General features: G+C 47.0%; 1 protein-coding gene across 3 annotated transcripts in view; it reads left to right on the top strand.

The window, feature by feature from the left end:
- Positions 1-25,283, top strand: part of LOC121589620 (zinc finger protein rotund) — a 52,693-nt gene that overhangs the window by 22,004 nt on the left and 5,406 nt on the right. The window contains exons 1-4 of one of the 3 annotated variants that reach the window (XM_041908682.1): positions 4,869-6,748; positions 7,149-7,718; positions 14,486-14,572; positions 14,840-15,166. In XM_041908682.1, coding sequence (XP_041764616.1) covers positions 6,125-6,748; positions 7,149-7,718; positions 14,486-14,572; positions 14,840-15,166 — 1,608 coding nt within the window. In that variant the 5' untranslated portion in view covers positions 4,869-6,124. Of the gene's footprint in view, positions 1-4,868; positions 6,749-7,148; positions 7,719-14,485; positions 14,573-14,839; positions 15,167-25,283 lie in introns of those variants that run through there. The other 2 variants (XM_041908684.1, XM_041908683.1) reach the window with 2 other exon arrangements.

The following is a 25,283-nucleotide window of genomic DNA, read 5'->3' as shown; positions in this document are numbered from 1 at the left end:
TCCCCGCATTCTATGGATGGCTTGGCTGGTTTCGGCTGCCCCTCGTTGTCGTGCTCCCCGAACACAACACAACAACATACCCGTCCTAGGTTCAAGCCCCGTATGGTCCTAGTGGCCCAGGACTGGCAATCCCGCTATCCCGGAAAACTAATTAGTAGCAGGTAACGTCAACTTGCACGAATTAACAACATGCTCGTCTTCGGTTCAATCCTCGTGCGAACCGTCTCTCGTAGCAAGGGCTAACTATCCGAAATTTCTTTCCAAAGTGTGGCTGGAAGGAAGAACATCGACCTACAAAAAATGCATATTGCTCCCTTCCTGTATGTCCTTCCCGTTCCTGTATGCTCCCTTCAGCTCGCTTCGCTCTCGTCCCCCATTGTTTAGAACTTATCGTCGCTCCGGAACAATTCGCGCTGCTGTACGCAACCCACGCCTTCATCTTTTCATCTCACCTCTTCGATAATCACCCTTCCCGCTCCTCCTTCCGCTCTTGTTTGCTCCCCTTTTCCTTACTCCCTTCCCCCTTCTTTCCTTTCTATTCGTGTTGCTTTTCAATATGGCTAGTATGCTTTAGGATGTAAATGTAAACTAAATGTAAAATTTAAACTGTATTTGCCGTGCTTCAGGCAAACAATAGTAAGGTGCGAGCAGGGGCGGTTCAACCAGTACGCAAACTAAGCGGCCACGTGGGGCCCCGAGGAGAGGAACCCATCCCCCCTACTCGGAAGTAAAAGTGCTTCGCAATCCTTCTCTGGTTTAGAATTCCTCATAAAACTTCTCGCTCGACACATCCGAATGGTCAACTTTCGTGTGTCCGCTTAGGGCCTCCAGTCGTGGTAATACGCCACTGAATGCGGGCCGACCTACCGGGTCGGAACCATCTGGATCATTTGGGAGGTGCGATTCCATTCGAATTCGCTGCTCTCACGAGTCGGAATGGTACCTTCCAAACTACCTGGCGCCCCGCTGACCACATATCAGCGCTCTTTGGAACCACGTAGCAATGCTGTGGCTCCTTAACCGTACGGTTCGTTAACCGTACTAAAGTCACGCTATCCTATAGCCGGATCTTGCTTTCGGGGGAATGGTTCGGATGGGAATCGATCTCGTATGGCCTCGTAGGATCCAGACTCGTTGTGATGATCGACTGCGTCAAAAGAGTCGCTACGCATGTTGAAAAGAGCAGCATAGTGACGATTAAAAGCATTCTGACGTATGGTATAAAGGGTATACAATATGCGGCATTTAATTGTTGCTCGTCCGCATAAAATGTCCCAAATCCACTCACAACATCATACGTGTGCTTAAGGTATTTTTTTTATTATTCATGATCAAAGGCTGGGCTGTGTTGCTAGATTGTGTTGTTGTGCTAGTCACAAAACGTTTTCCATACAGCGTGGCACATAAACGGGCATGAATTTGTGCAGAATTTGGTGTGCCACAGTCATTGCTTCTAACAATTTACCTTTAACTAACTAACGGATCATGAGGATACTGATCGTTCGCAGCCAATACCACACACGGGAAAAACAAGGAGAAAGAAAACTCCCTCACGTGCGAGAAAGAGCAGCAACAACCAAACCGTAGAGCCGATGGTATTGTGAGAATGCGACGGGACATCATCGCCTGTGAGCAAGAGTGAAACAGAAGTCAGAACCATAAACTTCCCATCCATAATTTGTGACCATAATTTGGGTGTGTGTCTTTGCTCCATACAAATCGTGAAAAAAACATTTTCGCTAGGTCGTAAATTGCGGCGAAAACCGCCTTTTGCAGATATGGCAGTTTGGCGCGTTTAACGGCCGTTGAACTTAACGGCTAAACTTTAATTTTAACAAGTTTACACACATGAAATTTAAATGATCTAAAATAAAGTTTTATTCACATTTATTGATAAACAGTTTTAGACCAAATTATGTTAAAAAAAGTATTGATTAAATTAGCTCTAGTATGCTAATGATAACAGAGAAGTATGGCTGTATTAAAGAAGATTCAACTGTAACTTGTACGTTTTATCTAGGTAACCATTTTTTGAGCGTTTTTTGTTTGTTTCATATCTACGCCATTAGTAAGAGCATATCAAAACAAATAAATGGAATAGAAACTTCTCCCCGAGTTTGTATCTCAAACTATCCCCCACCTCACCACAATCTTGGTCCTCGCCTCACCTCACTCAGTATGGAGCGCAGAATATGTTTCATTTTTACGATTTTTCCCAACAACTCCGAAATGGGATCCTTTTCTCTTTCTGCACACACTACTACCTCACGCTACTACCAAGCCACTTTTTTGTTCACTTCTCTTAAGCTTTCCATTTCACGTTCGTGTTTCTTCGTATGTTTTTATGAGCATCTTAAACCGTCACACAGGGAAACAGTGGTATGTACCAAGCTGTAGCTAGCTTGCTTCGGTTTCCCCTTGCTTCAGTCCTGCCTGCTGCCGAAAAACACACTATATCAATGCATTTCTTGACTCTTTTTTCATTTTCTTTGGTTCGTTTTTTTTTAATTTTTATGTTTTGCTGGCTAAGTGCACATCCCTGACTGCAGCACATAAGGATTGGCCGAACCAATTTGATATTTTATTTTACTTCCTGCTTTTTGAGCTGATTCCTTTTGGTATCAGTACTATTCTTATGAGTTGTATCATCGGTCGGAGTTTTCGAACAAAACGACAGAAGTGTATCAAAATGCAATGAAAATAATATGTGCAGGGTATTTTTTCAAAACATAAAGTAGGGATATCAAATTCATACTTTAACCAAAACTAACTTTGTAATGAAATTTAAAAAAACGGCACAATTTTCTCATGAGACAAATACAGCAATAAAAGTAAGAGCTGAATACAAATACACACATTGAAACATTTTGTAGTGATACTCTTCAACTCGTTCCACAAGAAGCATGCAATGGAAGCTCCTGGCAAAACTATACAATAAACATATCCTACAATGTAATAATGAAAAAAAAAACATAACACATTCTTCCCACCATCCTTCGGGGGAGGAAAAAAGCAGTGCACGCTGGGAAAAAGGCGCGCAAATGCAAACGTGCTCTGCATGCAACAAGGACGAGCTGCCCGTGTGGAGGAGAGTAAAAATCATTCAGCAACAAGAATAAAATAATCCTCCACCCATCACCAACAACCCACCCACTCGGACCAAGAAAAGCGCTTTGTAGGAGAAGAAGAAAAAGCAAGAAAACACAAGCTCATTCGCCCTTCACACATACAGCCTCGGGACTTGCACACACATACATACACACAGGGGTTGGTTTGCTTCGACGAGTTTTAAATCAACAGCTTCTGGCGGCTGGCAAAGAAGCGTTCGTATCGATGGATAGCTGAACCGATGGACCACACGGAAGTAGCAAAACGAGCGCGCTGAGCGCGCAGAGAGCGTGTGAGAAAATGCGCGCTTTACGGCGCGGCGAGACCAACCAAGCGCAAGGACCTGCCCGGGTGGAAAGGCAAATCGGCGGACTAAGCAGCAAAAAAAAAAACGTAAAGAAAGCAAAAGAACCTGTGACAAGTGAGTGTAGCTCAAACACACAGATACACACACACACACACACACACACACATAGAGACACACAAGTCAACATGCAAAGAAAAAAAGCGCAAATCGCCGACAGCAACAAAAGAAAAGGGAGAAGAAAATGAGAAAGCGCTAGAGAAGAGCGAAAGCAAGAAATGAGGGAAAAACGCGTTCATCCTTTTAGACACATACAACACATACAGACGCTGGTGAATGTGGTGTTATGGCTTCATTTTTTTTTTCGAGCGTTTTGTTGGAAGTACAGGAAAAGATGCCCGGCACACCATGCACGCGAAGGAACCGCGAAGGGCATCGTGGGTGGCCAAAGCTAACAACACACCCAGTCGAAAGAAAGCAGCCGTAGCAGCAGGGAGTGCAACATACGAAAGAAAAGCGCCGCACAGCAGTGCCGACAAACAAGGGAAGGAGGGCGGCATAGAAGAAAAAGAAAAACACATCGCACCCGGGTTAAGGACTTCGCAGCAGATCGGCAAAGGATTGAGGGTTGAGAGGATGGGGAATGGGGACCCAGTGGAACACATATCCTTCCCCCCCCCCCCCCCTTGCCCCTATTCTGTCAGACGAGCGCGCGCGGGTAATACGCGGGAGTTAGCTCGTACATGGAGATAGTGAAGCAGCAGCAGCAGTAAGCGAAAAGGAGTCATGGTGTACAGAAAGGAAGAAAAAAAACTCTCACACACACACACACAAGCATCGTCAGTGCACAGAATGTAGCGACAACGTGGCCATGGACGAGCGAAAAGAAATGGGCAGTGTGGAAGGAAAGCAACAAGAGGAGCAAATAAAATGAACACAAAAAAATAAAGCACAGCCACACACCGAACGGAGAGAACCGAACATCCTCAAACCCGTGCCCCCTCCCCCCCCCCCCTCCCACACACACACACTGCCCGAGAAGGGGGAAGGGAAAAGGGAAGCTCGAGGGAAGCGGCCCCCATCCCATCTGGCTCCGGCGGCCAGTCCAATACTGTGCATACGGCAGTTCCTAGTGAACACAAAACAACGGCACACACACACACACACACAAAAAGAAAATACACGACCCAAGAGCCAAGGGGAAGACGGCGGTCGTACCACACACAGTCGTCCGCCTTTACTGGGTGGCTGCGAGCAAGAAGAAAATATATGTGTGTATATATAAAACTTATATTTTTCTCGCAGCATTTTTCTCGGTTTTGTTTGAGCAGCGGCGAGCACCTTCTTCCCCCCCCCCCCCCCCCCTCCCTCAATGGCAGGAATAGAAGTAGTGTTATGAGCGTCAAGACGTTTGCTTCGTTCCGGTCGTCGTTGCCGTGGTCGTAGTCGTATTCGCCGTCGTTGTCGTACTGGTCGTGGCCGATGCTGCTGTTGCTGTTTCTGCCACTATTGCTGCCAGCTTCCGCCGATATGGACAGCATCGCGGTGACGCTACGCGCTCCGTGGCCGTTTGGCAATTGTGTCAGAGCTCGGGCAAGGATGTGTGCGATCGGGCGTACCCGGTGATCGACAAACTACGCGCGCGTGGTCCATCATTTCCATCATTCGCCAGTCGGTGCCTTAAGCTGTGGCTGAACAGAGACGCGTAACCTGAACCCGGCAACTTAACGTTCCTATCCGCTCCTAAGCGAACCGTGTGATACTGCGAAGGTGAAGTGACTGGCCCATGCAAACACACACACACACACACACACACAAACGCGGCCACTGATCCGCAGCAAGCGAAACCAACAGTTCCTAAGTGTTACCCAACGAGCCTTTATAGTTTATCAACCAACGCTACCCGGGCGCTGTTGTGACGGAAATAGTTTAGCACACATCTTCTGTACTGTGCTCAGTTAATGCGGCAGCTAATCTGGGGCAGAAACCTTCATTCAACATGCGGAAATAGAAATTGTGTCATACGCTGTGCCCTCCAGGTCACTAATACCCTTACCGCAAATGAAACGCACTGGGATAACCGAACTGCCGGAAGCCAAACTAACTTCCTGCAGAAGCAGGTCGGTAAAGTTTTGCCAAAACTTTCAACGAGGAAAACTTCCTCGTCCCTGTGCGAAAACGTGAGAGAACGGAGGGAAAATAGCCGAAAGGATTACGCGAGCCCGACATTATTCTAATAGTTTTGCTCTTCGCGCGAGCAAATCGTAAGAAGTGACCGGAAAAAAAAGCGAAAGTCCTTATCCTCCCCATTTCTGTGGTCACTTTGAAGTGTGGTGAATGGTGGTGTGTTTATACAGTGGGGGCAAGGAGAGGCATCTTAAAGTGCAAACACAATCGTAGGCTGTTTGGTGAGTTAGTTCCTTGGTGAGCCAGTGGTGAGTTGGTGAGTGTGAGAAGTGAGCGAGTGTTATTAAGTATTTTCACCAGGCGTGTGGAGTAGTGAGTAGAAGTGAATTTGAGGGAGAATAATAGAAAGAGAGAGAGAGAGAAAGAGAGAGAGAGAGAGAGAGAGCAAGAAAGAGAGAGAGAAAGCGTGAGACTGTATTTATAGCTCAGCAATAAATTGTGTGGGATCGACCCTATTCGATCTCTAACGTGAATAAATAATTGTTCCTACAAGTGAGTTCAAGGCTCGCGCTATATTCTACACCGATGATGTCGTCTAAGCTGCGCATTAAAGACGATCTTTACAATCGTCTATCTCCCGTTCAAACCGATGAGATGCTGTACAAAGAAACCACCAAAACCAGAAGTAGCTATGGCTACGATCATCAAGATTCTTGCGAGCGTCCACTGCGCTACGCAGAAGATTGTCCCTCACAAACCAATTTTCGCACGAAACATTTAACCAACACCTCCTCTGCGGCCCACCTCCATCACGACGCTGACGACGATGGTGGTGACGAGGACGACGACACCACGGACACGGAAATGCCACCCAAGTCGGCGTTCATACTGCGGGCCCAATTCTACCAGAACTTGTTTGCCGCCTCGGCCAATCTGCTCAAGAAGCAGCGGCCAACCAAGCGGCATCGTGTACCGGCGCCGGCCTCGGACGGTTTTGAAGCCGACGCGTCCGGCGACGAAACCGGACTCGACGAGAAGGCGGAAGATTTGTCCAGTCCACTCGAGACGGCACTCGCCGGCGTGGGCCAGCTTCAGAAGTGTTTGTTCCCGAGCGCGCCCGCACCGCATGGCCGGCCGGAAAGTAGCGGTGGCAACGGTGCCGTTCCGGAAGTGGGGTGTGATGTTGACGCGCGCGATGAAATGCTGGAGGTTAGTTTGAGGTCATTGTGGTTTGCGAAGACAATGATGCCAGTCGGCTGTAATTGCTCCACAATTGTTGATTTCCATTCAATAAATAAATGTTTCGTTTTTGGATCGTTTTTCCGTTTTTTTTTTTTTTGGTTACGTTTTATCGATAAGCGCGAAAAGCAAATTAAAGCCGTCCATTGTGGAATTCATCTTTAATTCGTCATTCTCCCTTTTAAGCCTTATTATTATAATGAGCTTAACAGGCTTAAAAAAACACCCGGTCCACACCGCCGCCCTCCCTTTTGCGAGCTGCCAGCAGCATGTGTGAATCCCATCATTCGCCAATTGATACTCAGCATCCAATTAACCGCACACGCACACATTAAACATTGTTTTCCTTCTCTTCCCACTCCGTCTTCAGAAACCGTCGAACGCGTTCCCGTGGCTTTCGGAGGCAACGAACAACAACGACTACACGAAGGGCAACAACAACCACCACGGTACGCCGCCCCATCTGCATCATCCGCACCATCCGCACCACCATCATCACCACCATCACCATCCGCACCATTCCCATCATCTGACCCACTCGGCGGCGGCGGCGGCGGCAGCAGCAGCGGCAGCAGCATCCTCTGGCACGCAGTCCAACGTAGGGCCGGCGTCTTCGAGCACCGGCAACTGTCGGCACCCGGAAGACACCAAGTGCCGGGCGTTGAGCTGTGGTGGCGGTGGCCCACCGCAATCACCGTCCGCCGGTTCGAGCCTAGCGGCCAACGAGGGAGCCACTCCCGATTCCAGCAGCACGACGGCGACCGCCACGGCTATCCCGAACTTTAACCAGATGCCCGTGCCGGGAGGGGTGCAGGGCCAGAACCCGACCCAGGGCCTGGTGCACTGGATGAGCGCGGTGATGGCCGAGCACATGACGTCCAACCCGCACCACGATCCGGCCGCCGTCGGCATGCACTACATGTGGAATGGACCGGTGGAGGTGAGTCCCGGCTGTTTGGGTTTTCGTTTTTTGTACCGTTTTCTTTACTGTCTACAGTACAGGCTACAGTACGGTAAGGGACAGGCAAACGTTTTCTTCAAATCGCAAAAGGAGCACAGCAGTTAACAGCAAAGAGCATTGGCGTTTTCAATCATGAATTCCAATTTCGTGGCTGGGGCTGAACTCTCATTTTCCCCCTTGTTCCGAGAATCAGCCTAATAATGGACCGAGATTGTCTGGCTTTTCTCAGGAATATTGTCTTGTTTGTCATCAATTGCCACCATCAGCGCAATAGAAATATTTCTTCAGCATTCCCAGCAAAGAACGCTTTCACCGCTTTTTCAAAAGAAACAGACTTCTGCCCCTTCTTTGTTTCCCTACACTTGCCCCGTTTCATCCATAAGCGTTACGATTCCCATATGCGCATGTGTTTGGCTTCGTATGCCATCGTCCGCATCCATCTCGGGTAGAAGAAAGAATTTCCGAAGGTGCTAGAGAAAGTTACCTCAGCCATCACCCACAACAGGAACGGAAAATCTGCCCGCAAAAAAAAGACAATTTCCCTTAAGAATCTCTCCCCAAGCTGCTGTTGTAGAGCGTACTAGGTGAAAGCATTTCTCATCCCACAAGAAGGCTGGAATGTCCTTGTGATTTTCTTCCCTTTTTTTGCTCTATGAGATTCTACGAGACGGTTGATTACGATGGAAGAGAAAGCAGGCCCAGAGGATATGTAAGAAGGCAGCAAAAAGATGAAGCAGGGGCAGGACCAAACCAACCATACACACCAGCGTAACAAAGAATGTTTTATGAAGTAGCAGCAGCAGCAGCAACAACAACAAAATGAAAACAAACACATTCATGCCATCGTCCTCGTCCTCGCCTTTCTCGTTCTCTCTCTCTCTCTCTCCGTCCGTCCGCTTCTGCGAGGTTTCAGGGAGGGTGAGAATGTGATTTCAACTTTTGGAGCCTCTGCCAACCGACGGCTTCTTGGGGATGGTCAGGATTGTTGTGTTTTGCTTCTACATTTTTTGCCCTTTACGTTTGCGGCTGTCGTTCTGGTTTTTTTGATTTTTCGTATGTGTGGCCAGTTTATGGAATTAAATTTCCTTTCAACCATTTCTCGTCGGTTTGTCGTTCGGTTGCAAAATTGACCGTGAAATATGTTTTATTTATTTTACATCGTTTGTGGATGATTTTCCTTTCCATGTAGCTCGGTTCTTCCATAGCGAAAATGTGTGCCATCGCTCAATGATATCGTAGTTGGTGTGAAATTTACTATTCGTAAACATTTCCCACATTGCCCAGAACGAAACCGAACAAACTACCATGCACCTCCACCACGACCAACGGCTCCTGATGGTGCGAGCACTGCTCTCGAATTTCTAACCATGTTCACACCAGTACAGGCGCAGTTTTTCTTGCTAGCGCACAAACACAAACACCGCTGCAGCATTCAACCCAGTGCGCACGCTAGTAATATGCAGGAGAAAAGCGGGAAACACAGCCGGAATTGCATCGGATTTAGTTCAATTCAACATTAGGACATTTTTTCGAGCTCTCTCCCTCTTTCTCTCTTTCTTTCTCTGTCTTTATATCTCTATCTCTTTCCCTCTCCTTCTTTCTCTGTCTCTCACACTCTTTTAGTCCTAATGCTTCTATGTGTTTGTATTGATTTCCCCGCTTTTTTTTCATCACCATGGTTGAATTGAAACCGTTCGATTTCGAAAAGAAAGCAGACCAAGGGAACGCGAACGATTCCGTTTCATCTTGCGATCTGTTTCATTCTTTCTCTCGCTCTCGCGCAGAATGAAAAAAAATAGAAACGAAGAAAAAAAGTTATTCAGTGGCGGGGAAAAATCCACCGTTTCCACTGTATCGTTCCTGAGGCATCGGTAAAAAGGAAAAACCACGAAACACTTAAAAAGAGAGAAAAAAAAACTACGCTCACTTGCACACTGTCCCATACGCGTCACCAACACTAAGCTGCCAACAAATGGACATTTGTATAGGTGGCCTTTACAGCCTTGCCAGCACGATACGTTTGCGCTTGGATTTACAGACATCCAACACACGCCGACAAGCTGGAGCGTTCGTTCGAGGGTCGGGTTGCACCGTGAAGTTTTCTGTGTTGTTAGAATATGTACAAGCGATTGGAATGGTTTGATCCAAGGGACACATGTGTGAAATGGACACTGTTAAGTTAAGTAATTATAATTTTAAAGAACAGTTATTATTGATGCTTCTTAGCGATTTTTACGGAGCGTCAAAATTGTCTAATAGTAGTCCCTTCGGTCATTGTAATGTGGTTCGATTCCTATCCTTTTCATTTTCTCATAACAAGAACCGTTCCTTTTCATCAATTTAAATCAGTGGTTTTCAACCTTTTGCGCCAAAGTTATAAGCGAAGAGAGTGTTATTAATCATGGCAAAAGAGTAAATTATTTAAGAGCAATTTTGTCAGTTAGCAAACTGCATAAGTTTCAATGTAAACTATTATCTGAATAAAAATTGCACTCTTATAAACGCTTGTTTGAATAAACCCTGACAGATGCGTCTAAAAGATACGCAACAAATCGCCCATCGCTATCTCATGCGGAAACAGTCTCATGAATGATGTTGGCTGTCATCTAGACACAGCCAAGCAAACGTGCAACTTCGGTACGAGCTGCAAACCTCCTGGAGCGCGCCTTCAATTGCGTCTCCAATTACTACTACGACCATGTAGCGAGTGAGCCGTACGCCCGGAAGCTCCATACGAAAGATGACTATTTTTCATGCTCTCCGCCTTTTGTTCCAACCCGAACATGGCATGTGATTTGGCCACGGTGCCACGAACCACGAGGTGTATGTATCTGCCGGGTGTACCGTATCGTGCCTTATCCCTTATGCACTGTGAAGCAGGACAGTAGCGAGCCAAAGCGCCACGTTTTCGGAGGCTTTGATTTCAGAAATTTGCTCTCACCCAATGATTTATGGCCTGGTCGAAGCGTCGAGCATTCATTACATTTCGCTGGTCTATTTTTCAATTTTTGCTACCATACGTACACCCCTAGGATCCCTGTGTTTGCTTTTTGTTTTGTTTTTTTCCCCCCTTTCACCACTCAGTAGGATCTGCGACCATCAATACTTGCTGGCCGCGTTGGATCCGCATCCGTTCGCGGGCGTTCGCGTGGTACGGTTCGCGGCGTAACAAAGAGAAAGAAAAATAGACTCCCATTTTTCATGATTAAATTCAAATATTTGTAGTTAGCGAAGCGCTGCGACGCTGTTTACTAACCCCTCCTGGCTGGGTGGGATCATTTTCGGCGCGCCGAACGGTCCCGCGCAAATCGCGATTCTTTCCGGGCGGATTAATTTGTAGATGATGGGTTAGGTTGGCAGTCTAAGCTCGTTTTTTGGTTTCAATTTTTAAGAGATAAAACTATTAAAGTCGTTTAGTTGTTCATTTTATTCCTTTTTTATGCAATGAAGTTCAAGAAATAAGAAGGACATTAAATAAATAAAGGATTCTGTAATCTAATCGAAACAGTGGACGGTCCTTTGGTACTTTCGTTAACTCGTACGACGATGCCCGTCATGGGTTCAATCCTGAAATCGACCGTACCCAAAGTCTAGCAAATTGGCTCATAAACCGTTGTAGATCAAGGCCTACTTGTACCACTAGTGAGCTTGGCTTACAGCAACTTATTTATTACCATAGCACGGTCCATCCGGGACATGAACCCATGGCCCATGTCCGCATAGGACGTTAGACGCCAAATAGAAAAAAGAATTGAAAGAGTTTGTAAAATATACTGATTAATCGGCATTCACTACAAGCTCTGGTTCGATTCTGATAAGCTAGAAGTCTCTAAGGTCTATTCCAAACAAGCATAAATGTACACTCAAACATACCATAAAGAGCTGCAGAGATTAAAACTAACTTGAATTTGCATTTCTCGTGCCAATGAACCATGATTAGTGCGTCATAAGTTCTCATCATTTGAAAGAGCCTTTTATGCAATTGTGCTGTGTTAATCATTGTCACTGCACTGTCACTGCAACTGCAACTGTGGAATTGCATTCCACCTATTCAAGCTCCCCGTGCCATGCCATGCTTCTTATTATCATCGCCACACAATTTTTATCATTATCCAAAACTTTTATTCCGAAACTCGCTGACAGGCCGAACTGGCCGGGGCGTGTATGGCGAAAGGCAAAAAAAAATCTAATTAAAACTACGAATTTCAAACGAGTCTGGAGCAAATATCGTCCTGCACAGGCGCTCTCTCCCTTTCTTCTCGCGTTAATTCCTCCTCAAAACACACGCTGATTGCGTTTCCCAACCGGGAGTTTCCGCCTGCCGTTCGCAAAAATGACGGCCGCGGTCGTTCCGGTTACCATCGCCATCCTAAACCCCAGTCACGGTTTTGTGCGGTTGTACGTGTACGCATCGCCATCGTTCGGTTCCGGCCGGAAAAGCGTAGCTGCGAAGTAAATCATTTAATGTACAGCGTACATCGGTCCAATGCTATTGCCCGGTACGCCTGCAAATGGGTTCCGTGACTACTGTCCAACCTTCCCTGTTGCTCCCATTACTTTCAGGGACAACCTTCAACGGCAAACATACACCACACACACACATACATAGGCGTGTGTGTTAGCCGCCGTCCAGGTCTCAATCCCACGATGATGACGATGATGATCGTTGCCTTTCTCACACAAACGCCAAATTCGAACTACAGACACTGGCGTTTCGCTTCCATTTTCCAATTTTGTTTCACTAGTATACCCCCCGGACCAACAGCGTCCACCTTTTTTGCCCACTGCCCCGTCACCCATCGGTGTGATCGTGGCTTGGTTTAGGTCGGAAAAATTTTGTCCGATGTATCGCATCCTGTCCGACGCACTTTCCGTGTCTGCCCGGGAGAAAGGTTTCAAAAACTAGAGAATGCTCGGAAAAATGGCGAGAAAGGATAAAAAAAAATGCTTCCACCATACCGAACCGAAACGGACAAACGCGCTCAGCAGCAGCAGCAGCAGCAGCAGATCCTTTCTATCGTTACCATAGATTCATCAACACGTTTCAAACTTTCCCAGGCCCGCTTGTGGCCCCACCAAACCCCGCAGCCGCCGCGTTCCTGGTACGGGGAAGCTCTCCTTCTCTCTTTGCACCCTTCTGCTATCCCCACCCTTCCATACGACCAACGCGTCGAAACCTCCATCAAAGTGATGCAATCAAAGCGGAGGCGAGAAAACGAGGAGACGAGAACACTGTTCGCCCTTCTGCCCTCGAGCCTTACTGGGCCGGAACACACTGGACCCCCCCCCCCCCCCACTCCCCGCACTACACAGCGTCGGCAGCGTCGAGAGATGGAGAATTGTCGGGGAAGATCCTTTTGGCCACCTTCCAGTTCCGGGCCTGCTTTGGCCGGTTTAATTTTCACCCGCACTACCAAACGGGTGAGGGCGGCCCCATGGCAGCACCCCGCAAGCACAGAGAGCATAAAAAGCAGCACAAACACACACACGCGCGCGCACGCCGGCACCGAGGCCGCCAGAGAAAAGTGTGCGAAAACGGCTCGCGTTCGTTCCCGAACGCGCACCACGAAAGGGAGGAAAAAAATTCAATTAAAAAATAACTTTGATATAAAAATTTTCCACCCTTGAGCTAATTTTTTCCAGTATTTTAAATAATTTTTCCACCCTCTTATGCTCGCCACGGTCCACCTTTTTGTCGCTTTCCCTTGTCGCCCCGCTTCCATCCGCTTTTCGTCAACGCGTGGTAAAAATGCACGGGTTTTTTTTTCGCTATTTAAAGGGAACGGGCGAACGTTCCTCTGCCTTCATTTGCAAGGATTCTGTCCCCCCCCCGTTTCCCGAACCCAACCCTCGTTCCCCTCTTGACGGGGGGAGATCGCGGCAGGAACTTATCTTGGCCGCGCTTGGAAGGCTTTCTTCCGGTTTGTTTTCATTTTTTCCTTTTCTTTTTTTTCCGCTCGTTGTTTCGCGCCTCTCTTTCGCATGGGAAAATTATTCCGCACTTCATCCGACCATCCGCTTGCAAGTGGACATCATTTTACACGGCACACCAAACGCGCGGTTCAGTTTCATTCGCTCGGTGTTTGAGCTCTCTCGACACGCTTTTCTGCGAAGTGCCAGCCCAGTGCTGGCGTCCGCGAAGGGGTTTGGCGGGTGGGAATGATTTTAAACACGAACACTTATTTAGCGTGTGCAAATGTATGGAACCAAGTGTTAGCTGGAAACGGTCATCTTGATTGAATAATTGTGAGGCGGCCAGTGGCCAGCTGTACTTGCGTGGGCCAATTTTGCTATGTTGTGAGCGGTTTTTGGAAATGATTGGATTTTATTGCATGTTTTTAGGATTTAATAGCAATGCTTATCATCATTGTTTGCATAAAATAGATCAATTTAAATAGTTAAAGGTCTTGTTTTGCATATTGAAACCGGAAAGTGAACCATTTGATAACATCATTCAAACATCACGCAAAAGATCATTCAATAATAAGAACAATCTTTCACATAACACCATTCCTTTTCTAGCATCTGTACCTAACTACCTTTAACCTAACTAACAAACTCCTTGAATTTTCTTGTCTCTTTTCCTTTTGCTAACGCGTTCGGATTGTTGTCGGATTATCAACCGTGGCATACAAATGGGATCTACCATTCTCTGTATGCAAATCATATCTGTGCAATGCTTACAACGCACGCCTGCTTCCGCAATTCCCGCACGGTTGTTAATGTGCTGCGATCCCGGACGCTAGCAATGTGGTCAGCACACGAAGGACATGGACACGTACGGTGGTTGGCCGGCACCGCGAAACCCAATGTCCATGAAGCAAGGATACGAGGTAGTGTGTGTGTGTGTGTGTGTGTCTGATGATGTAACACATTTCTAGCTCAGACGTTTGAGCCATACTTTTTTCGTTCTGTTTGATTGATTCATTTTTGTTATTTATTGTATTTATCTATTATTATTATTATTTAAAGAGCATGTTGCGCAGATGATTTTAATTTCCATTAATTGACATATAATTTAATGTTTTTTTTTATTTCACTGTACATTTCTTCTATATTCATTAAACCGCTTTAATTGCTTCCGCTTATGTTTTTGATAGGCGAAAATGAATCCGGTCGATCATCACCACCATCACCACCATCACCATCACAACAACCTGCAGAAGGGTCACATGATCGACGATGGCCGCCTGCTGGACCACCACACGATGCAAACGGGCGCGGCCCAGATGAGCCAGCTGTACGGGGCCCGCGGTTCCTCCAGCAGCAGCTCGCCGGGCGGGGGCCTCGGCCATGCCGGTGGTGGACCGACCAATCCTGCCGCCGCACTGCTCGTCGTCCCGCAGCCCATCAACGCTACCAAGATCGGTGCAACCGGGCTGCCGAACGGAACGGGCCGAAAGTATCAGTGCAAAATGTGTCCGCAGGTAGGTAGCATACACATTCCTTTCAGCCATCCCCGTGCATAATGAGCTACCTCGACGGAGTACGGTTTGATCCGCATTTGGGTGAGCGTCAGTGCGTTCACGGGCGCGTCCAAACTTAAGCCTCGAACAGACGTCCTATGGTGCCTACTGGGCTGGGCTGTAAATAATTAACACGCTTTCAACCGTCCTGCTTGAACACAGGCCTGTAGAACGCTAATTAAATGGGACCCGGTTAGTGTTAGGTCTGAGGCAAACATACATACGTTTCTTCCGGTGTGCGGAAGCGTCCGACCGGTCTCGACGCGGTCGACGTGTACCGAAGAGCATGTACTTTAGATGTGTTTAAATAATTATGACGCTCTTAGCGAAGAGATTTGCCAGACAGCCGCTGACGTAATCTTATGATCTACTTCTGTTTCGTGGCGTTACATTAGCTGGCTTTCTCTTATTGAGCGTTCTGATATGAAAAAGAATTTTCAATTATTCTATTGTGTGTATTGGTAATGAAATAGAGCATTATGCGTTCGACTAGCCTCACAATATTCAAAGCTTTACCCTCGATACCAGTACAAACCCGTAGTTTCGCTTCGGAAAAGCCTTCATTACACCGTTTTGGGTGTATTTTTAGACATGCTAGGGAATACTGTCTCTCCCCTTGTTTTTCGGCCTATCCTCTTTCTTTGCCTATAAAATGAAACGGTCCTTCAATTTCTGCACTCGACGCCCGCCAAGCAGCCCCAGCCGAGCAGTCGAGACAAGCGGGAACGCGCCAGGAAGTGCAGCAAGAAAAAAAATGAGAAGAAACTCATTATCAACTAATTACAAACACTCAATCAAGCTAATGAAAGGAAACGAAATATGGAGTCCACTCGGCAACATCTTACTTACACTCCTTAAACCCTGGGCCCGTTTAGCGCAGGCTTCCCCAAGCCAGCGTTGCTCGAAGGTCGATTCAAAGCCCATCCCGCTTCCCCTTTTACTTTCCCCTCCCCGTACTATCCTCGTCCGATCGGTCGTCCGGCCAGTTCGCTTTCAATTTCACCACTTTTTCACGGGTGTTTTTTTGTTTTTTGTTCTTCTTTGTTGTCCATCCTTGGGTTGATTTTCGGTGCCTTCGTACTTTTCGTACCACCCACCCACGTGGAATTGTTTTCAAGATCTTTTGCCCGTGGAGTTGCTTACATTCTTTTTTCGTCGGGATAGGTTTGGGGTCGTCATTTTTGTTTGTTTTTTTTACTCCAACAAAAAGGAACCCTTCTCCGTTCGATGCAGCCAAGGTGATGGAATACTTTTCAGCAAGAACAAAGAGTGTACTATTACAACGCGCTTTCGAGCGGCAGCGGGGAGCCGGCGTTTCATTGAAAAATGAAGCGAAAGCAGTCTTTGTCGGAGCAAACCCCAGATTGGGGGGAGGGGGGGGAGCCTTTTTAACTTCTTGCTGTCCGTTGTGCGTTAGAAAAATCAACTTTTTGCCAAGCGCTTCAAACGAACAAAACCGAACAATTTTGTGCATGTTCGTGTTGTTTCCTTCGTTTTCTTTTGTGTTTGTTTGACATAAAGAGTGTTGAAAAATTACTTGCCCGAAATTGAATCAGGTTTTTTGCTTTCCCTTCAAAACGTTTTCTTTTGCAATTTTTATTCTGGTACCATCAATCGTTAATTGTTTGAGCTAAATTTTAATAGTTTTGTGCATAAAACACACACTACGAATCCATGCTCAATTAACAAATAAATGAAGCTATGTTGACCCTTGAAATAGCACAAAAGGTTCCAATACCTGCCGCTTGTTCTCTGGAGTAAAAATCATTTTGCAGCACACTTTCCCACGATCCATTCGTTTTCGACACGTTCGTGCGTCACTTGCGCCATTTTTTGAAGGAAAAGTTTCCAATCCACCACACTCAGCATCCACACCCTTGAGAGGGGGACACAATATTGAAATCGGTAGCAAAGTGTCCAGCAGCAAAGCGGCGAGTGGTGACAACAACTTCCCTAACGACAGCCGGAAGTTGGTGTCCGGTTGAAAGTGATGTTTCAGCACAAAGCGCAAAGCGGGAAAGGTAGTACGACAAAACAAAAAGAAAAAGGAAAAAAAAAGATTTCTAGAACCGAATCAATTGTTTTGTGCCCGGGAAAAGGCTACGATTCGGGGCAGCAGTGCACACATAGGAAAAAAACCCTCTTAGAGCGAAAACTTTCCCCTTTTCATTAGGTGACGGGACTCTTTCGCCGTTAATGTGTGTGTGTGTTAGTTCATCCACAGTTTTGTTTCAAAATGCAAGGATTGAACAAGGTTTTTTGCCCCTTTAATTGGACAAGTCAGCACATGTGAAGCGTTTCATGAAGACTTTAAATAAACGGAGAGCAAAAAAGAAAAAAAACAGCACGTTAAACCAAAACCTGATCGACTAACAACCCGCTAAACAAGCTAACTCCGCCACCTAACCCTGCTACAAGCGGGCAGCTAAATTTATAATTCATTCAATTCATTTTGCCCCGGCTGCATTCGCGTGGGAAGCACGAGAGAAAAGAGTGTTATGTAAAAATCGTTCCACTGATGCATGTAGACGGTAAGTCGATGCAGCCAAAACAATTGTCAAAAATTCATTTCAACAGCTGGAGAAAAGGGAGCGGGAGAAAAGCGCTAAATTGAGAAGGGCAAAACCGCAAATGCCCGGGATGGAAACAACGCTGGGATACATTTTTCCACAGCGTTTTCCATCGTCACTTTATGTGGTGGAAATGCTTCACCATCCAAGCCGTTCCCTCTCCCCCCCCCCCCTCTCTTGCTCCACCCTTTCGGTAAGCGCAACGGAATCTGCCGCTGGCTGATGAGGTCGCTGTCGCTTTCCTTCTACCCCTTGCTTTCGAAACTCACAGCTTAGACAGGGGCAAATGGAGAAAAAAAGCTTGCAAAAAAAAAGAAACAGAAAAAAACGCGGCTCTGTATCGAACTCCTTTTCCGTCTTCCCTCTTCGGGGCCGTTGATGTTGCCGTTGCGCGGGAGCACTTTCCACGAGCTAGAAAGAGCTAAAATTTCCACCTCGAAACGGCCATGCACGATGCGCGGTCCTTGCTGGCGTGGAATGGGACGAAACGTTGGCAGAGGGGGTGAGGCACAAATTTGGGAAACTTCTACCAATTTTTCTGCTTCGTGTTGTGCGTGTGTGTGTGTGTGTGTGTGTGTGTGTGTGTGTGTGTGTGTGTGTGTGTGTGTGTGTGTTTGTGTGTGTGTGTGTGTGTGTGTGTGTGTGTGGTGTGTGTGTGTGTGTGTGTGTGTGTGTGTGTGTGTGTGTGTGTGTGTGTGTGTGTGTGTGTGTGTGTGTGTGTGTGTGTGTGTGTGTGTGTGTGTGTGTGGTGTGTGTGTGTGTGTGTGTGTGTGTGTGTGTGTGTGCGTTCAGCTTCCCGCACGGTTTCGGCACCGCGTACGCCGATGGCTCTATCATTTAATCAACTGCCCCGTCCTGTACCGTCCCTCTGCCCAAACTTTCCATACGCACATACATGCACGTATGGAAATTCGTCTCCCTGGCGTCCAGCTCGACCGGAATGGGTATGCGATGATGAGACGATACGCTCGTTTGACGCACCCGAGCGAACGCACATAGACGCAGGCGAGACGGTGGTACGTATGCGTTGCATGGTTCGGTCTTCAGCAGCCCCAAACGGCGAGTGCGTTGGGTACAAATTTGAAATTGCATTTTTTTTTCTCCCCCAGCCGCTGTTGCACACATTTTCCGCACGCTTTTCTCCTTGTGCGTTTGCTGTTTGTGCGTTTGCCCAGGGAATGTGGCCGTTTTTGCGTTGCTTTGTTTGACGAACTGGGTTTCGATTGGAACTGCTTCGAGGTAGAATTTCTAGAAAACGGAGAAATATCGGCAGCTTGTCTTTTGTGCTGGAACGCAAGATTGCACCGCCGTGTGTGTGTGTGTGTGTGTGTACGTTGCTGCTGCTGCTGCGCTTCGGATTCGGTTTTAGCTTGCATCTAATTTTTACCGGGATTTGAGTTTCCTTTTGGATTTTTTTTTTACAGCATTCTACAAAGATTAAGCCGACTAAGGGCCTCCGGCTAAGGGGCCTAATTTTGGAACACGATCGATTGAAGAAATAGATTGCACCTCGGCTTTTTCGAAGAATTTGCTTGTTTTTTTCTGCTAAGAAACTATTTCAACTCTTTTAAAAACTGTTTGGTATCCCTTTTAAAAAAACACACGAGAGTATTTTTTTAAGATAGTTGAAAAAAGTGCTTATTACTTTATGTATAATGACATTATTGTCATCCGTTTTGAAGGAAAATAACAAAAAAAAAAACACTTTAACGTTGGATTCGATTCCGAGCTGGATATTATTTCTATTAGGAAAAACCTGCGATTGGTTTATGAGGCTAAATTAGTTAAGTGAAGTTTGTACTCCACACTATTTCCACAGCATAACAGACGAGTATGATTGTACGTGTACATAAACATAATCTAGTTAAATTAACTTTTATGTTTAATTTGTACATTTTGTCACACATTTGGTTAACCTTGGCATGTTTTTTTGTTCTTCTGAACAGTTTAACAGTTAAAAATTTATAGAAAAGTTGCCAAATTATTGCTCACTCATTTCAAACCCCGATTCATTTGCTTAACAACACATACACCCCACCGAATGTGTGCAAGAGAAACGCGATGTTTCCCCGTCCCAAATCGTGCTAGTGTGTTGTTTTGTCTAGGCAGCGAGCTAGTGTAGTAAATGGCGAAATAACTACCCCCTCCCATACCTCCCCCAATCACAATCCCCACGGAGCAAAACACACATATGCAGCCGGCAATCAATAAGCGCAACATGCACGCGGCAAACGCATCCATCGGCACGCACCGCCGATGCGTCGTTTTCGTGCGTCAAACCGAAGCCACATAGAAGCGGACCCGTTTTCCGCAACCCATTTCCCTTCCCCTGGCGGACCAGGGTGGACACCCACGGAAGGGAAGGCCGTGTAGAGTCGTGGAAAAAAGAAACCGAACCGAAAGGCGAACCACGCCAGAATTATCTGTGTTGGTGCAGGTTCGGAGGTGCTGAACAGCCGAGTGCCGCTTTCTTTTGCTCGCTTTTCCTTATCCTTTTGGAGCGAAAATAAAAATTCCTGCCCCGTGAGTGTGTGTGAGTTACGGATTGTGTACGAGAGTGTGTGTGTGTGTGCATGTATTTTTATTTTCTTCCCGCCCGGCACAGAGCGAGGCAGGTTTAGAGCGTCAGCTTTGGAGATCCTTTTCTCGCCCCCAAAACAACAATGCGTCCCCGTGTCGGGCGAGAAAAGAGGAGCAAAAACACCCTTTTTTAAAAAAGACTTGGAAAAAGTAGCACCACACTCAACACACACACACACACACACACACACACAGTTAGTGCACGTATCCCGCTGTTCGCTATTCGGAAAAAGAAACATCCCCGAATGCTCCATGGTGCGCGCGCGAAACAAGGTGCTGCTGACCAGCATCGGTGCCTATGTATACGCTAATGTTCTTTTTATTCCATTGTGGCGCAATCGGGCACACGCCGGGCTGAAACGCATCCTCTCTCGCGGTAGCAGCAGCCAGCCACGCCAGCTCCGCCAGCCAGCGGGAAGCTGGTATCATCTTGTTCGTGCCGTTCGTTTGCGGAAAAGCGGACAGCGTTCGGGGTCGGTCGCGATGCCGAAGCGGCAAGGAAAAGCGAAAAAAGAAACCACGCTACCGGGGACCGGTGCGCTGCGAGGGACGCCGAGGGGAGGGGATAATTCAAATTTGACTGCGTAACTCACCCTCCTTCACACACACACACACACGCGCGCACGGTCAACGAGAAAAAATCCACGCAAAAGCTGGGGAAAAAATGCGCCTCCATCACGCTTACTCGTACGGCCTCGTGCTAGCCTGAACCTGAGAGCAAGATAGAGGCGAAACCGAAGCGAAGAAGGATCTATTTTTTCCTCCGCTTGGTTTGCGCGCGTGTTTGGGTGGCCGTAGGTAGCTTTTTTTTTATTTCTTCCGCGTGTCCTTTTGGTCGTTTCTTGCCAGACACAAACACACACACACACAAACACGTTCAGGCTCTGGTATTGGTGGACCGTCGTTGGTCCGCCGTTCGGGTGGCCTTGTGCAATAGGGCACCCACAAACATTGCACGTCTGTTCCAGCAGTCACTGCACCCCCCCAGTTCCTGCGCTGAGTGCTGGACAAGCACGACGAGTCGCGTTGGACGTGTTGGTTGCCCCTTTCGTACCACAGACAGACGACGCAACCCGACCCGGACACCGGATGCAACAACACATGCAAAAATCTCGGATTTTTTCTCCGTTGCTCTTGCGCGCGGCACATCCTCGCTGTACAGGATTTTTATTTTGTGTGCCGAATGCCCTGTGTGCGAAAAACCCACCCAAGCCACCCACCTGCCGGGAGAGATGGAGCTGCCCCCGCTCGCCGTTTGACTGCTCTTCTGGACCTTCCTGGCTACACTAGGTCGTTTGGTTCCTTTTTTAATTCTCTCCACTCTACTCATTTCGTGTGCTTCGTCTTCTGGCTGCTTCTTTTTTTTTTTTTAATCTGCACTCATTTACGGTTTGGTGAAAAATCGGACACCCCGTTCTGCCGGAGAAACGGTACTGCAATCGAGTTTTCTTATTTAATAATAAACTCTGATGTTTTGTGTTTAATTTTTGCTACTGTATTTGTTCAGTTTTTTAATGTTCTACAAGTCCAGTAAATTCAAACAAACTTTTCTAGCTTTTTTTTGTGTTTTCTCTTTGTGTTGGCTGTTATCTAAATAAATTGCTGTAATTTACATCAAGCCTACAGTTCTTTATGTTTATGTTTTATACTTTTTTTCTTTTATTTATACTCTGTTGTTTTGTTTAGCCACATTTCTGTTATTTATCCACTGTTGTACTTTTTTATCTACTTTTTTTTATTCAACCTAACTTATACATTTGCTTGTTGTTTAACTGTACATACGTTCTTAATTTTTGTTTGTGTTGATATTGTTTGCTCCTTTTTGTTTCTTGGATAGTTTAATGTGTTTCTGTTCTCCTATTTTCTTTTGTGATTTATATATTTATATGTTTTATGTGTATTGTCTCAGTTTTTTATTCTAAAATTTGATTTCTTTTTATCTGATTTGAATTTGTACAATCAAAAGTACCGTTATTCCATTTTTCTCTTATTATTTCGATTTTTTGCTTTGGCAAACAAACATTGATCACATGTTAATTGATCACAATAATTCCTTTAGTACAATATTAAAACCACCTTTGCTGCAACAGATCGCGTTTGTCAGCTAATGCTCACACCGCTAGGGGCTTTTGGCCGTTGCTGCCCAGCTTCGAGTGCCATTTTCTTCGGTCGTTTTACTCCCCCCTTCCATCCTCCACTTTCCCTTTACAAAACAACCGTTTGCAAGACCAACCCTTCGCGCCGCACTCGACGTAAATGCGTTCGCTGCCATCGAGCGCACGATCGTCGTGTCATCGTCTCGTCGGGTGGGTCTGGTCAGCGCAAGGGTTTCCCGTCGGAGGGTTGAAAAATTTGCACACGATTTTTTCCCCCCCATCACTGCCATCCCTACCCCCATCCTAGAGTGACACACACGCACAACACACCGTTCCGCTCTCACTCAGTTTCTTTCACTCTCTGTCTCTCCTTCGCTCTCTATCTCACACTGGCACACACACACACACACACCGACACTTCCCAGCTGCCTGCACTTTGGGTTCGCCGTAAGCCACCCAATCGTATCTTCATCAGGTATACCTTTCGCTACCACCCCTCCTGGAGGCCCCAACTCGGGACCGGGGAGCAACATCCTTTCCTTCTTCCCTGTTTTCCCATGCAAATGATACACTCCCATCTCCCCGCCTTCCCTCCTTTTTCAAATCGGTGGAAAACCACGGTAGCATCACAACCCGACGGTTCGGCCAGTTTCGGCCTCGGCTGCTCCTCGGGCAGGCCTGCAAAAGCGGCGTCCGGCCATCGCCACCGCCGCCGCAAGGGGTGTGGGTACGCGCGTACCGAACCGCGCGCGCGTTCAAATGAGACGAAAACGAAGACGATCCCCTGTGCTGTGCACACGGAAACAAGGCGGCCGGGGCGGCGCAGCCATGGAACCCTGGGACGTTCAGCCGCTCGACGCTCACGGCAGACGCCACAGCCGCCACACGGCAGCAGGGAGCAGCATTTTTTCGGTGGAGCAAAAAAATCAGTCGAGTTTTTACATTCTAATGAGTAACAGCACATAAAAATTGCGCTCTGCCCGCACGGACGACTGTCGCACGCGGACCGACCGACGGTTGGCGTACCTCGCAGGAAAATCTTTCAAAAAAGCGGAAACAAAGCGAGTCGGAAACCGGAACGCAAGCGTTTAGTGAGGGCGCGTGTTGTGTTGTGTGCGTGTGTTTTTCTCGCGACACCGATTTGTTTCGCGGGACAGTGGGAATTGCAATTGTCCGGCCGCTTATCTTGAAGGTGAAGCATAAGTAAGCAAACATAGCCTGGACTGGAAAGGGGCATTTATAATCCAAAACTAGCCCAAACGCACACCACGTTCATGGTGTCATCGCACACTCGAGCACAGGGACTGTTTTTCGCGACACTTTCACGGGATAAATGATCGCGCTGAGCTACGCGCGGCCACGGTTTGACGGCGAATGCGACCATGCAGCCAAGCCGCCGATCGTGAATCGAATGCCGATTGCGCGCCTTTCCGCGCGTGTAATTGTGACAACAAGAGGCAGCAGCAGCAGCAGCAGCAGCAGCAAAAACAAACACACCACTTGCCTGCCTCGTCCTGCCCACGAGAGTGATTTTGTTATCGAAAGAAAAAGTGGAAATGCAATGTAGATATAAAAAACGGCAGCAGCAAATCGTGAACAAGAAATGGACCTGCTCTGCCGCCTCCAGTCCACGACCTTGCGAAGTGTCGCGCGGGGCAAAAAGAGTCGCGTCTGTGGGGCCTGTGCCCTGGTGACGACAGCAAAAAAAAACGCATCCACAAAAACATACGGCCGGATCGGTATAGCTCGCACCGGTGGTCGGTGGTGGAAGCAAAAGCGGCGCTGTTGGTAAATGGGCAAAAACGTTTAAAGCGCGAGAGAATAGCAATCGCAGTCGTCCTGCGAATGCCACCAAGAAAAACGTCATCGTGCGGGTGGCAATCGCAGTACTGTGTGAAGGGAGGATGCGCTAAAAAAAAAGGAAAATATGTATATAGAAAAAAAGTCCACCGAAAATCCAAACAAACATTCAACACACACACACACACATACAGACAAAACACACCGGGGCAAAAAGTGAAATGTCATGGCTGGAAAAAGCGACAAACAAACGAACGAACGAACAACAACAACCACAAAAAAGCAGCACGCGAATGCAAACGGAACAGAATAGCATGATAGAAAAGTGGATTTTCCGCCGAACTAATGGTGGGGTCGCGACCGAAGACAAAGCAGATCAGTGGTCCGATCGCGACTCGCACGCGGCGGCTACTCATTCAACCGTTCCCTTCGGCCGAGCCGGAGGGAATGGTTGAGTGGCTCTCCCGTTGGCGTTCGATCGGAAGCCAACTTAGCGCCGTAGGACGAAGGATCTTTCTTAGCAGGACGAGTTTTCGATCAGACGTATCTAATTCTCAAAGTGCCTTTTGCGATGCGTGTTGTGAGTGTGTGTGTGTTAATTGTTGTGTGACTGAGAATGAAATTTTGTGCTCGATTGCCTTTTTTTAATGCGTGAAATGGTGAGTTGGTAAAGTGACAAAGAGCAACAGTGCGTGTGAGTGGTGTTAAAACGACTTCAGATTGCTAGTCCGATCCAAAGAGTCAAAATATTTCCTGGCTATGCTATACTCTCTACTGGAATTATGTGAAAGGAATCCAGAAATTATCATTATTCAATCTCAAAAGTTATCATTTTGAAGATCAGCACAGAAGCATAGTAAACGCATCCAAAATAGTATTTAACTCAGCATTTATGTCTTTGAAATCGTTTAGATACTTTAGTTCCTGAGTGTTAAGTTTTGCTAGTTGCTGGAAGACATTGCTACCGACGGCTGTTTCATTTACAGTAATTCTCAAAATGATCGAAAAAGGATTTTCTGCAAAAATTATTTC

This window comes from Anopheles merus, chromosome 2R (assembly GCF_017562075.2).
Source record: "Anopheles merus strain MAF chromosome 2R, AmerM5.1, whole genome shotgun sequence".
Taxonomy (NCBI): domain Eukaryota; kingdom Metazoa; phylum Arthropoda; class Insecta; order Diptera; family Culicidae; genus Anopheles; species Anopheles merus.
The sequence above is the reverse complement of the archived record's forward strand: the minus strand, read 5'-3'. Positions and strand labels throughout refer to the sequence as shown.